This window comes from Phodopus roborovskii, unplaced genomic scaffold, assembly GCF_943737965.1.
Source record: "Phodopus roborovskii unplaced genomic scaffold, PHOROB, whole genome shotgun sequence".
Classification (NCBI taxonomy): domain Eukaryota; kingdom Metazoa; phylum Chordata; class Mammalia; order Rodentia; family Cricetidae; genus Phodopus; species Phodopus roborovskii.
Genome location: NW_026126410.1, coordinates 40,918,439 through 40,933,404, shown reverse-complemented (window position 1 = coordinate 40,933,404; position 14,966 = coordinate 40,918,439). Strand labels below are relative to the sequence as shown.

General features: G+C 43.0%; 1 protein-coding gene across 1 annotated transcript in view; it reads right to left on the bottom strand.

Moving 5' to 3' along the window:
- Positions 1 to 14,966, bottom strand: part of Sema5a (semaphorin 5A) — a 415,024-nt gene that overhangs the window by 51,155 nt on the left and 348,903 nt on the right. Inside the window, exons 14-15 of the mRNA XM_051182617.1 lie at positions 9,947 to 10,128; positions 8,165 to 8,308 (exon numbers count right to left, since the gene is read on the bottom strand). Of these exons, the coding sequence (XP_051038574.1) occupies positions 8,165 to 8,308; positions 9,947 to 10,128 (326 nt within the window). The remainder of the gene's footprint in view (positions 1 to 8,164; positions 8,309 to 9,946; positions 10,129 to 14,966) is intronic.

The following is a 14,966-nucleotide window of genomic DNA, read 5'->3' as shown; positions in this document are numbered from 1 at the left end:
TAATAGGTGCTCATAGTTTCAGATGAATAGAGACAGCAGACACGCTCGCAAAATGTGCACAGAATAAGACACCATCATGATTCATGGTGATACTTTTATTGTTTAATGTACATTGAAGTTGCACCTGACATGGCAACTGAAATGCACAGAGTATAAAAGGCGAGAAATGGTGAGAAGAAACCATGAAGGGAATTGTGTGATTTCTTAACTAATACTTTGGTAAGGTCCAGTTGTCTTCCATAAAATGGATGAAAGCCTGATGGAGGATAGGAGACCTTGGGGATGAGTACACAGTGTGAGGAGTGAGGAGGAAAGGCCAAGCTGGAAGGTGATGGTGGGAGGGGTACAGGGGGTACTAACTGGTGTTTGGGATGTTAGTTAAAGGCATACCGAGACAGTCAAACAAGAAAGGGTAACAGTGTTGAAAGGAGAACAGATAGATGACATGAGATGAAACAATGCACTTTTGCCAAAATGCAAAAAAAAAAAAAAAAAAAAAAAAAAAAAACTAAAGAAAGCCTCGTAGAACTCCACAAGCAAAATAGCACCATCAGAATGAGATGGATGAGACTGAAGACCCCTCCTTTATGGGGGGCACCTCATCCCACTGGTGGCTGGATTCTAAGACTTGAGAAGCTCTGTGAGTTCATGAGGAGTCTGGACCTCATGGGAGGTCACAAGCAGGAAGAGCCAACATAGTAAATACTAACCATTGGAGTCTGGGTTGCAGCAATGAAAATGGGAAACACTACATACAGATCTAGTTAGATAGGATGGTGTGGACTGATGGAGAGGATGAGAAATGGACGGCACTGGGCATGGTGGAAATGTCATAAAGCAACTGTGTGAATGAACACACACAAGAATTATCAGTGGAGTCCAGAGCCAGCATCTCACTTCCAAAGAGAGGCAGTGGGAAATATCATGGCCGGAGGAGCCTCTAGATATTTAAGCACTACCCAGGAAAACAGGCTAGCATCTACAAACTTTGGCAAACCGAATAGCCAATGGCCCTGGGTATGTGTCACTCTTTGTCTTTTTAGCATTTACCATAGGAAAAAAAAGTATATGGTATTGTTTTAAAGATGGCAGCAAATACTCCTGATGCCTGGGCTCTTAGGGTCAAAGACACTGGATACTCCTATGCGTCAACCTGAAAGAGAAGAGTTCTTCTAAACGAGAGAGAAAAAGACAGAGAGAGACAGAGAGAGACACAGGGACAGGGACAGGGACAGACACATATTGAGAGATGGGGAGAGAGAGAAGGAGAAAGAGAGAGAGAGAGAAGTGTTCTGAAATCACGGTAAGTAGATTTCCGTGTATATACTGGTGCTTGGAGAGTTACAGGAAGGAGCTGCTATTTATTTTGAGAACAGGTTTTAAGAAGTCAAGAAAATTCAGAACATTTCACATTTAATTCAAAATATCCACATATAGCTCACAAGAGGGAGAGCATGAGAAAGAAGATATCTCATATTCATAAGCCGACTCACTGCCTGATATTTTAAATGTATGTTTTCTTTACACTGCTTTCTCCCAGTTTCAATTTTCAGGGCACCCAGATGTGGGTACACACACACACACACACACACAAGAGAAGGCAAAGGAAATCCTACTAAAAATGCCTATAACACTCTTGGCTTTCAATAAAGAACACACAGTAGCTGTGCTACCACATCCCCAGAGCCAAATAAGTCAGCGTGCACAAATACTTTCTTGTATTCGCCTGCAGCAGGTCACCTCTGAGAGGGACAAGCTTGTTATTACAGCTAAAAATCTCCTGCAAGGTTACCTGTACATGGAACCCTGGACTTTGAACCAATGTTAATCAACTATCCCTTGGGTTGGGACTTAAGGCCACCAACAACCCACCTCGCCTTTTCTCTATTTCTCGCTCTGCTTTAGAGTTCTTCTGTGAAAAAAAGGTACATGGGGATTTGTAGAGGTGATGTCCTTAACAGGAATATTTGCCCACTGGGCCAGCATTTTGCTCCTATTTCACCAGTCCTCTGGCTCTTTAAAACAACGGGCTAATGCCTTTATCATATTACTGACTCTGTTGGGCCTTCAGTGTCTGAAAGTCTCAAACACATTTTATGATGCATTAAAAATTAAGGTTTAAATATTTCTCATGACTGCTGTTATTTTACATTTAAAAGCTAACTAATAACCTAACATTGTCTCCCCATAAATCATCCATATTTCCATAAACCTACTTCCTTTAAAAGTAACGGTATTCTATAATCCCATTGAGGCTAGATTCACAACACTGACTGTCTATTCATATTTCCTTCTAATCCGGTTGAGCCTATGCTGGTTCCTCATGACAATCTGCTAGCCCCACCTAACTGAGGCTTATGGGGGAACCGTTTTTCTTAGCTCACAGGACCATACTGGAAGAATTAACTCTTTTATGGCACCAGATAACTGTACATACGTTAAGCACACCATGTTTAAGATAGCACACCGGGAGAGAGTAGAAACTTCCACATTAGGCATCACAGAACAATAATATTTCCAGTAAGATTAGAATAAGATACATTCTCCTTAGTCCCTGAGGCCCTTAACTTGATAACATATTAGGCCATCTCTGATATGAGCCCGTACTCCTTACCTTTCAGAACTCACAACTAATGGACTCCCTTGAATATGTGTGTCACTTACAGGCATCCGGACAGACAGACGTCACTTCTGTGGTTATGTCACATAATATTGCAATATCTTTATTTCAAGAATGGCTCATTTTCTGACTTTAGGGAAGCAGACAATAGGGCAAGTTAAGGACCCGATGGTGGCCTTGAATTCACATGCACCAAGAACCTGAGGCCCTCAGCGGGACAGCCCCTCAGTCACAAAGGCTGCCCCCAGCAGCACACAGAGAGAAGCAGCTCACGGTCCAGATGTTCCTCAGAGGACAAAGCCAGGCTTCTTTACTGCAGCCTCCTGACAGCCTGCATCCAAGGAAGCAGAGGACTGTGTGCAGGCTAGGAACTCACCGATGCACAAGCAGTTTTACACAATCAAGTGTGTAGTCATAATGTGCACTCTGAAACAGACCAGTTACCGTGGAACCCAGTGCTAACATAACAGGCACCGGAAACAAGTGCTGGAAATGGATCCGAGACCCAGGCACAGCTGGAAGTGAGACTTCTGGGAAGCAGAGGCAAAGAGAATTCTAAAGCACTTTATAGGGAGTATTAGAGATTTAGACATTGTAGAAGCTGGGGGGGGAGCGGTGCTGTGGATGGAAATAGAGTGAAGGACAGAATAATGAAAAGAACAGCTTAGTTAGAAAGCAGGCAAACAAGTGGAATAGAGACATCTTCAATCAGACATATAGCAAGCACAGGACAGGATGCTCAGCACCATGTAGATTTTAGAGGAATCCACATCTAAACCACTTCTTCATATCAAGTAGAATGGTGCGAACCCAACCCAGACATAATAAGCATCAGCAGGAATGTGGAGAAGCCAGGACTCTTGTGCCTTGTGGTGGGAATGGGCAGCGGTGAAGCCAGAGTGGACAGTGGTCTGGCGTACTTCTAAAGCAGTACACACAAGCATTTCTTCCACTCATGGTTACTCACACAAAATAATTGGAACAGGAACTTCAACAAGTCAGTGTTCATTCTGATACTGTTTAAATAGGCAAGGGAAAGAATGCCCTGAGTCCATTGATGGACAACTGAACAAGTAAATGCAGCTGTATGCCACACAAGAAAGGGACTCGGTTCTGATATAAGATGCAACATTGACAGAGTTTGAAAACCTTACGCTAAGCAAACAAGACACAAAAGGGCAGGGATTACAGATTTCCAATACATGCAATACACAGAATATGTAAATTAATGGGAGGGATAGTCAGCAGGGTTTCCATGGAGCTGAAGAATGATGATATGGACTATTACTACTTAGTGATAATGAGAAAGTTTTGGAAATGGGGAGTTATGATGGTTTTGCACAATACTGCAAGTTTAATTAATGTCAATGAATTCTGTACTCAAAACAGCTAAGTGGCTAATTTATGTTGCTTATATTTTACCATAATAAAAAATGTAAGAAGAGAATGGGGCAGTGTTTTCTTTTTAAGTAAGTAGTTAGTAGAATGTGGCTGCAGAATGCTATAAAGCTTCCAAAATTGTCATCTATAGGGATATGACAAATAGGACTTAGAAGTATGGAGGAAGTTATACAGATGAGGACATTTCAAATCAAAGTGTTAAGGCATCCCTGGCTTCTTGCAGCTCACAGTACAGAATAAGAAAAACAAAACAAGGAGTAGACTATGAAAAGAACAAGGGCCAGGTGATAATTGAATTAGATTTTCTGGTGGCACAAAAAAATCTAAAATTAAGAAATAGATCCCAAGCATTCGAGTGTTGTGCCTTAGTCACTGTTCTGTTGCCAGGAAGAGATACCATGGCCAAGGTAAATTATAGAAGAAAGCATCTAATTGGGGCTGGCTTACAGTTCAGGGGTTTCATCCATTGCCATCATGATGGGGAGCATGGCAGCATGCAGACAGGCCTAGGAGTTATAGCTGAAAGCTACATCCTGATCCATAGGCAGGAGGAGAGAGAGAAAGAGAGAGAGGGAGGGAGAGGGAGAGAGATTGAGAGGAAAAGAGAGAGACTTGGCTTGGAATGGGCTTTTAAAACCTCAAAGTCCACCCCCAGTGACCAACTTCCTTCAATAAGGGCACACCCACTCCAACCAGGTCACACCTTCTAATCTTTCCAAAGAGTCCCACTCCTTGGTGACTAAGCAGTCAAATTTATGAGTTCACATAAGTCATCCTTTTGCAAACCACCATCTGATGTCATGGGAAGCTGGGGCATGCCTGTTTAACTTCATGAAGAAATCTGGGCAAGATTGAAGAATGGGGGCCAAGTGTGAGCATGCATAGAGTCCAGGACAGTCCAAGAGCAAGGGTATGACTCAGGGACATCTTAGTCACCCAGAAGGAGCTTAGCAAGCCACCACCAGTTCTGGTATTCTTGCCACTTCAGTAGGATGGTAAGGCAGAGAAAGGCTGTGTCAAAAAGATCTGAGACTGTGCCTTTGGCTTAGAAGAGTAAACCCCAAGGAGGCTTACATAAGTCTTTTAAAGTTAACCAGAGAGTAATTTCAGCAAGGCAGATGGAAAGAAAAACAGGAACTGCTAATTAAATACTACTTGGTAGCCCAAACTACTGCTAGCAACAAGGTTGATACAAGTTTCACCAGCTGCAAACATCTTCCTTAATGGCAAAGGGAAGGCATTTCAGAATATTGATTTAAGAGCCCTCAAGGCTGACCTAAGGTCCATGGATGGAGCAGGATGCTCATATCATTAGCAACTCCCAACAGTCATGGGTCCACACTGTAAGATTCCTGTGGAGAAAGGATTTAGTGAAGCCCATTTCCCCCTTTTCTTTTGAAAAGGAATGGGCATAGCTGTCATCTGTTGGCCACCCCAACTGCTGTATAGCATGAATGTTGATTACAGGCAACCCCAAGAATGGCTACTGCAACAGAGCTTCATGCACATCTTACTGAGGCAGTGGCATTTGGAGATTTTGGGGGTATAATTTAACTGAGAGTGACATCAGGAGCCCTGCAAATGGATGAACAGAATTCTGCAGATGGAAAGTTATCAGTGAATTGAGGACTCAGAATTGTCCATGATAGACAGATTCTAAAGACACCATTGACACTGGCTCTGTCATAATACAATCTCCTGCTCTGCAGTATGGGAAGAGCCTATGATCACCTTCTTACTGAGCTACTATGGCCAGATATCACCCTGTCTTGTGAATATGGTAATTAGTCTGTAAGTTCAGTTTGAGATGAGATGGAGGCCATACTAGCAAGGCTCAGTTGCCAAGAGCTTGGGGGTAGTATCTGGCTGACAACTCGACAGAGTGAGGCAGTAATTGCGTGTTGTTTGTCATGTTTGAGTCAGTGGAGGCACCGTGACAGAGCATTAGAAAGCAAACTCAATTGCATTTTGATACGTGTCCTAATGTCTGTTTCGTCCCATGTTGCTGGTGACCTTTGGACAAATGGTACCTCTAGTAAGCTCATGCTCCTCAAGAAATCCATTCCAACGAAATATCAGAAATAAAAAGAGTACCCATACCAAGGAGATTTTTCTTGAGGCTAAGCTCCCATTGGATTAAGTTACACACTGAAAACTTTTTGTAGACACAATATGTTTTTGGCATTAATTGAATTTGTGGCATTAATTGATTTGTCCAGATGTTGCCATTCTGGGCTTCTTTCAATTTAATGCTATCTAAATATCATAAAATGTATTAATCATTTCATAGGCTGGTCCTAGAATCCTGTACCCTCCCCTCCATTAATACAACCATCAAATATCTCCACTGCTGGGATCAGGATGGTTTTTCTCTGATGTGTGATCTCCCCACGTAACAGGGTGAGAGGTTTAAGAACTGTTTGTTTAATAGAGATCAAGGTACATCATGTATTTGACTTTTCTGTAATTCCTAGTAGTCCTCTAGAAAACATAGCCAAAGAGAGGCATCAGTTCATAAAAACAACACATAATCCACACCCTTACTGTCCATCGTTTTATTATGTGAAGTAAAAGATTTTCTTCTAGTACATAATCCATTATCTAACACCCCAAAATATGTCTCCTATAAATAAACACCATGTTAGGTGTGCGACACCTAAACACTCTAGCCATAGCTTTTAAAATCCTTTTCTGAGAGCGTGGCTTTATGGAGCCAAGGGTACAGATAGAACATTGGTGTATTTGGGCACAGAGTTATGCCACCTTGTCCTTCCTGTCTCTTCAGCCTGGGGAAGGAGATGGTGTGTGTGGAGTACAAGAGAAGTGCTTGTGCACAGACAGAAGTGACTTCACCCAAATGGGATACACAATGTGACAATTTACAGTGTTAAGAACCTTCCAACTAGTTTAAAATCTTAGAAGCCTTGGGAAAAGTACTAATATTTTTCTATATTCAGCTTTCTCACCTATCAATTGGTGTTAGATGGAACACGACAGACCTACACAGGACTGTTTCCTGGGGACCACTTCAAAAATGACAAATCCTGTCGGTATGTGACAGTAACCTTCCTCTCATTCTAGTCAAAAGAAATGAAATCTTAAACAGTAAGTAAGAAACTGGATGAAGGAAGAAGCAAAATGGCCTTTCTAGTTGCTTTCAAGATGTATCCAACATGTGAAAACAAAACAAAACAAACAGTGAGCCTATTCTCTGTTTACAACAGTACATGGCCACACATGGATAAGGAATTATTTTGAGACTCCCTGAACATATGGCACTTAATAGGAGCTCACATTCTTTATTAAAAGGCACTGTGTGTGTGTGTGTGTGTGTGTGTGTGTGTGTGAGAGAGAGAGAGAGAGAGAGAGAGAGAGAGAGAGAGAGAGAGAGAGAGAATGTCCTAAAAGTGACATTACCTTCACCTGCAAGTTTTCACTCCTAATAGTGACAGAATGGAAATGCATTCAGTAGGCAAGGGAGAGAAAGGGAACCCAGAGAGTACATTTTCGATTCAAAGTAAAATGGTTAATTCTCTAACAAAACAATAAAACACCTTTTTGCAGTCAAGTTGAAGGGGAGATGTTCTGATAGAGCCCCAGAGAGTGAAAGTCTTCATGGAAAGCAATTTCTGCTGTGGCTGGTACTGCATGCAGCTTGGATGGGATGTTTATTCACAGACTAGAGGGTAGACAGATACAGCCTTCCTGCCATTTGTTCTCACTTTCCTGCATCCCAGCCTCTTGGGAACTTCTGTATCTTACTTGCCCTTATCACCAGGACCTGCTGGGATTTTCAGCTGCTGAGACAGGACTAACCTATTATCTCAACAGTCATCCTCCAGCAAGCTTATGTTCTGGGGGCACAGAAGCTCAGCACACAGGTGCCCCTGGTTCCTGAGTATCCAGTGACTCAAGAACAGATTCCCTGAGTCAGTTCAAGCATGCAGGGACACAGGACCAGAATGAGGCTCTTCACAGGAACCTTAAGTCAAAACTGAAGGATGTGAGAAAAATTAGGTGCGGGTTAGCTTAAAAAGAGAGGAATGCCATAGACAAACCGAGTTAGATCCCCAAGTGAAACTGGCTGTACTGGGATGGTGGAACGCATGAGGATGCTGGCGTAAGAACATGGCTGGCACCTACCTTTCCTCCCGGTTCTGACCCACACACACGCGGCCTCCATGCCTGGGTGTGGGATTGCTGCAGGAGCGTTGCCGCACCTGGAAACCAATGCCACAGGTGGTGCTGCAGGGTGACCAAGAGGTCCAGGGAGTCCAGCCTCCATTCCTGCAGGACAGGAAGTGATTTGGCATCTCAGTCCAGCGTCTTAAACTCTGAGCCCCGTCTACTCCATTGCAAACAGCCCTACACACTGTCAAAGTAATTCACTAGATTATTAGAACTCAACAACTTAACTTCAACATATTTCTGCTTTAAAATTTTTTTTCTACTTAGGAAACATAACACAGAAGCACACTCATTTTAATGTTACTTTAAAAATTTTTAATTTTCTAATCTCTAAGAAATATATGGAACTTTATGATAACTTCTATTTATAATATGAAGAACATGCTGCATATGAAACAGTAAGTAAATAAAAGTGTCTAAAATTGGCAGGACTATAAGAAATCAGGAATAAAGGAGGCAAGTCTCTAAGTAACTGTCCTATGAACTTAGTTTTGCACTTCTGGAAGCTGCTGAGATGCAGTTACAGTTGACAGCAGAGCCCCATGGAGTAATGAAAGAGAGGATAGGAGATGCTTACAATGGACTCAGAACATGGTCCTGTGCTTACACTTCCACAGCATCACTGAAAACAGGTTGACTTACTTAAGTTTTTAATATGAAATAAACTATACTGTAAGCTTATTTAGAAGGTGACCCTCCAACAGGAAATGAAGCCTAAGGGCAAACAATTACAGTTCAGAGTTCTAGTCTTTGAGTAATGAAATAGCAAGAAACAGAATTCTCATCATCTTCAAAGTTAAGTTTGGTAACCTCTGTCAGGTCCCTGCCAGGCACTCACAGAATCCGCCTCCTCGAATAGACGTTATATGGAGCAACATACAATGTTGACATACCTGTGTTCTATGTTTTTATTATACAGCCTTATCTTTGTGGCCCTCCTTGGCTCTTTAAAACTTTATGGGGTAAATCGACTCACCCTATGAAAATGACTGACAAGAACAAGTCTTGCCTTTTTTTGGTGAATACACACTGCTCTGACCACCCTTCCCCAGCATGTTAGGTCTTCTTGACTTTCATTCAATTCGATTACCCAAACCTATCTTCAGTTAGTGGCTTTGCAGACAGTTTCCCTCACTGTTTCTGCATTCTAGGCCTCTGAGAAACACGTAAGATTTTAAGAAATGGCCTGTCAATAATCAAATGAGAAGGGGACTTGGTAATGGACTCAAAGTGCTATGATGTACAGGGGCAGCAGGCAGGACAAGCAAATATAGGGAGAAAAGAACATGAGGCAACTCAAATGATCTCAGTGGATTGTGACATGTGGATTGTCCAGGTTACCAAAGGTCTGAAGTCATTAGAGCTGGGGCGTGCTCTGTTGCGATCTACCACTGCATAGAGCAAAGATTCCTTCTAGCTAATGCATTGTGCTCCACAAGTAGGGATTCTTGGTCACGTGTTTCATAAAAATTATTAGTTACTGGTTATCTCACTCAAAGAAGCCAATTATACTGAGCAAATCAGTAATGTTTGCCTATCCAACTGTGAGCTTACAAGCAAGTTTAGTTTACAACTTAACTGACAGATTTGAAATTTCTTCGCCAAAGGATTTAATAGTTAAGTGATGGGTGTCCCCCTCGTCTACTAAAGGGATGGCTTGTATTAAGAGTGACTTCCCAGATCTCAAAATAATCCAGGTGACATGCAGCTGCACCTTAGAGTGATCTTAACACATACCTGGAACAGTTAGTTATCTCCATTCTGGGGCCCTCACACTGCCAGCCACCACACTGTGGAGCCGGGCTGTCACAGGAGCGGGACCTGCAGAGGCAGGATCCCACAGCAGTGCCATCCGTGTGGGTACAGGGTGTCCAAGGAGACCAAGGGCCAAAGCTCCCATCCACAGTGAGATTTCTGGTCTGGAAGGCAAATACAAGCAATGTTGTCAGAAAGAGTAAAGCTGACAGAAATGACATGAAAACACAAGGTCCCATCCCAAGTGGCAACCAGAACTCTTTCAAAGTATTTTAAAAATAAAATAAAATTGGTAGTTTGTGTGGGAGTATTTTAAAGTCATGCAGCATAGCTCGCTGCTAGAGATGATGAGAGAGGTGGTGCAGAGAGGAAGAGAAATAAAGGGAGGAAGGAAAAAGGAATGGAGGAAGAGGAAAAGGAAGGAGCAAGAGGAGGAAGTGGAGAAGTAAGGGCTGCTGACTTCAGAATGAGGGTTTGGCAGAGTGACCCACCAAGGGGGAAACCCAAGGGATAAGAAACCCCAGAGACATGTACATCTGATGCATGGTTTCATACATCATAGACACAACAGAAGTCCATGAAGGATTTACACTGGTTTGCCCAAATGTTACCTCAAAGTGACAGTGTTGATGCCAGGTACATCTCACTGGCTCTGAGTAATGAGACAGCTATAGATCTCAAGCTTATTCTTGCCACAAGCACCACCCAGAGTTTATGTGCTGGCCAGGGAGGGCTTGACATGTGTTTATGACCATATGTGATAGCTACTAAGGGCATTGGAGGGCTGTGCTGCTGAAGATGGACAACAAGCTTGTAGAGTACTTGTGTGCAGTTGTTCAGAGTGGGAACAGACCAGAAAGGCATCTGGACAGGACATCTGATGCCAAAGACAGCTTGGGTAATGATAGAGGAATAAGTGTGTAGGAGGATCACATGGCTGGGCACTTCCCTGTTAGGGAGAGTCACTTGCAGGTGCTTTATTGTCATTGGGGATGTAAGAAGAAGCTTAAAGTAGCAGCATTGATAAAAAGCTAAGTGCACAGTGATGGGGACTCCTGCAGGTCACTGAAGGTGGAATGCTGGGCTCTGGCCTCTTCTGGCATGTGGTGATTGGTTCTCGTGTTGTTGGGACATCAGTGCTTGAAGAGGGGGCCTACTGAGCTATTGGTGAGCAGATAAACTATGAAAGAAAGGCCTGTTGAGACAGGGCTGCCTGATGCCTGGTCGGGGCTTAAGACTGCTCTGTGCATGACAGAGCAGGTGCCAGGTCCTCTTAGCACAACCAACTATACATGAAAACAGTATGTCGCAGCTCTTCAAATCTGATGCAGAAACCTAAACAGTGAATCAGAGTGAATGTATAAATCAAGACAACTTGAAAAGCTCCAAACAGCAACACACAGAGCACCAACATTCAGGCAGTTTAGCAAATTACCCCAACCATAGCATTTTATATAAAATAGCTCTTCCTTGTATAAGGCCTATTTTTAGATTCATTAGACTCTGACCTAGTCCTGTTGTGGAAGAAGGAACCACAACCCTCCAGAACTTCTATGTCAGGGAAAAGCAAGTCTACAAACAAAGAGCAAACAAAAAGGCCCAGAAATCATGGGAGATGTCATTCTGTATATGTTTCTCATACTGGTTAATAATAAAGCACTGTTGGCCAATAGGAAAGGAAGATAGGCGGGACTAGGAGACAAGGAGGAAAGAGGAAGTAGAAGGAGGAGTCAAGATGGAGTGTCTGGAGAGAACAGAACCGCCATTCCTCTGCTTTCGGTAAGACCACGTGGAAATACATAGAAATGGGTTAATAATTAAGACAGAGCTAGCCGATAAGACACAAGTAACTGGGCCAACAGCATTGTATCAAATACAGAGTCTCTGTGTATTATTTGGGGCTGGCATGGCGGCGGGGAAATCCGTACTCATTACACAGAAATAATGTAGCTACATGGTAGGTGGGGCTTCACACTGAAGAACACAGACATGTGACATCTGTCATGACCCTGACAGGAAATAGAATGACAGTCTGTAGGATTGTACAGGGAGGTGACAAGACCAGAGAACTTTAGGGAAATAATCAAGAGATGCTGCAGAACCCATGGGCCAGCTGTGCAAGGAGATTCGGCCATCCTAAGCTTGGGGATTAGGATGTGGGTAGGATTGGTGGAGGCAAATGAGAGTCACAGGCTAGCCAGGCACTACCCTGCATGCATGGCCTTAGTCATGGAATCATGGAACCCCTGTCAGAAAAGCTCTGAACTCAAGAAGGGGCAAGGGAGAGGAACCCCAGGCTCCTTCCACCCGCCATGACACTCACAGCTAAATCCAGGACAACAACACAACAACACAGAGGTGGGAGGAACAGGCTGAACACCTGCACCAAGGAAGGGCAGGCCTTAGCATGGACAGCTCATGGAAGAAATTGAGCTTCAAACATCTTTGTTCTTAGTGAAGAAGTAAAGTGTAATATAGGTTAAGGATGACTTTCTTTTCTTTTTTTCTTGTTTTTTTAAATTTCTGAATCCTCTAAATATAAGTCAGAAAATTGGAGAAGAAGAGATGATTGGAGGAAAATTAGGGGATTAAGGGTAAAGAAAATTCTCTCCAGAGTCACCTGCATTGTGTTTCTCCTTGAAAATACAAAGGTGGTGGGAAGAGCAATGGCTTGGATGCTATACAGAAAAATCTAATGTTATGAGACCAAGAAGAAATAGAATATAACAGTAATGAAGAAAAGAAAATGGAAAAAGGAACCACCCACAACTCTGGCCATGTGCTTCCATGAACTGCATCTCTTGTTCAGTTTTGCAATCCAAGGAGCCCTGGATAGGAATGCCATTAGAGTAGACAAATTTTATTAAAGAAACATGGAACCAGAGGGGCTTGGAACTCCTTCCATCAATCATTGCCCAACATTATCTAGGGCAAACATTGGCACTTGACCCCAAGGCTAATAGTGGATCCTAGTTGGTCTAAGACAGAATAGATATATTCCAACGACTCACATGTTAAAAACTTGTTTCCTAGAGTGTAGAACTATTGAGAAGTGAATGGTTCATGAGGATGATATCATTACTAATGGACCACTATATCAAGTTTATTGCTCAATGGGCTGTAAGGAGGTAGGATCTACTTGGACAAAGAGGGTAGGCTGTTTTATCCCTGGACCCCTGTCCTCTTTCTATTTGCTGACTTCCAGAAGGTTAGCAGCTTTGACCATGCAGTATGTTCTCTACCATCACTGTTAGCCTTGACTCAGGCCCAGAATCAATGGATGCTAGTGATCGTGGGCTGAAACCATGGGGCACAATACATTTGTTTCCTTTCAAGTTTGCTTTCATAGTTACTCTGTCACAGCAGTAAAAAGGTAGCTGACACACATGGACCTTGTGACTTCAGTCAATGCTGAACTTTCAGATGGACACAGGACATATTTCTTGTGAAAGATTTAACAAGGAGAGTGTTTGGAGCATCTATAAAAATTATTTTCCTCCAGCTAAGAGAGAAAAATGTTTCTGCTGTTTGAATTCCTTCTTCTTTCAGCACTGGAATGTGAAGGTGGGATGTAATGTAACATTCACCTTTTATGTCATATTAAAATGCCCCTAGGTATTTCTAGGTATCCCTGGCAACCATCCTCCCTTTATGTCCTACCAAGATTCACTACACTAGTCATTCTTTGTTTTTGTTTTTGTTTTTTTGTTTTTTTTTTTCCTGGCTTCGAATGAGGGATTTAGGCAGAGAGATACTATTAGAATTTCCTTCCTAAATATCTGCCCAAAGAAAAGATAAGCTGATAAGAAAGGCTGGGCGTTGGTGGCGCATGACTTTAATCCTAGCACTTGGGAAGCAGAGGCAGGTGGATCTCTGTGAGTTCGTGGCCAGCCTGGTCTACAGAGCAAGTTCCAGGACAGCCTCCAAAGCTACACAGAGAAACACCCCACCCCCCAAAAAAAGAATGGCATAGAAAAGAGGGGAGGTTTACTTGATATGAGTGACAATGAGTAAAGACCACTGAAGCACAGTAGTCATTTTCATAAAACAGTAGAAGGGGATGGAGCGGCACCAGGCAGCCTTTGGTTGCGACACAAACGAGGTAAGAATGCAGCTACTGTGACTAATCTGCAGAACGAAGATGGCTTCAGCTCTGCCTGGCAGTGAGGAAGCTGAGGACAGGAGAGGCAGCATCTTCAGTCCAGAGCTATTGAAGTCTGTCACATTACATTCTGGAGCCAGAAGAACTTGCCAGCCTTGGGGGTAATATGCAGGCTGTGAGTGAACTCCCACACAGCTGTAATCCATGTGCCTGGTTGGATTCTGCCTTAGATCGAAGATCTGCCTAGAAGACAGGGCTAGGAAGAATGGTGTGCATCCTGGGCCTTCAATTTCGAAGTTATGATATTTTAAGATTTTCATAACCTCCCTTAAAAGGATATCTGGAATAAAGGCCTGTGTGCTGGTGGTTGGCACCATGAGCAGATGCTTGGCTGGCACAAACAAGGCCTGGGTCCCACCCCAGCACTGGAAATGTGAAATGAAAGAAATCACTTCTAGAATGAAATGTCTGAAGTTCTCTCCAGGTTTCTCCCAAGTGGCTTTCTTCTGGAAGCCTGTGCTCCATGCTATTAAATACTAAGCCTGAGTAAAATATGCATCAGGCATCCATGGGACATGACAACTAAGGGGAATTCAATGTGTTGCCTCCTTGAATCCTCATCACATCCCAAGTGAGATGTGTCTGTAAAAGATCTAAAAAGCAGTGTGAGAAAATTGGGTTGGGCACCTGTGCTGAGCTCTCAGTTGCCCTTCTGTAATAGGGTTCTGTTTCTTTTTCCTGCAAGAGCCTCCCAAGAGTCAGGTGCATGCAACCTTCTCAGACACTGGGAAAATAATATATTTCCAAGCATTAGCTAGAGAGGGTCCATTTTTGTTACTAAGAATTATCCTTTCAGGTTGACTCATTAATTCACTAGTTCTCCACTGGCCCAGTGTCCAC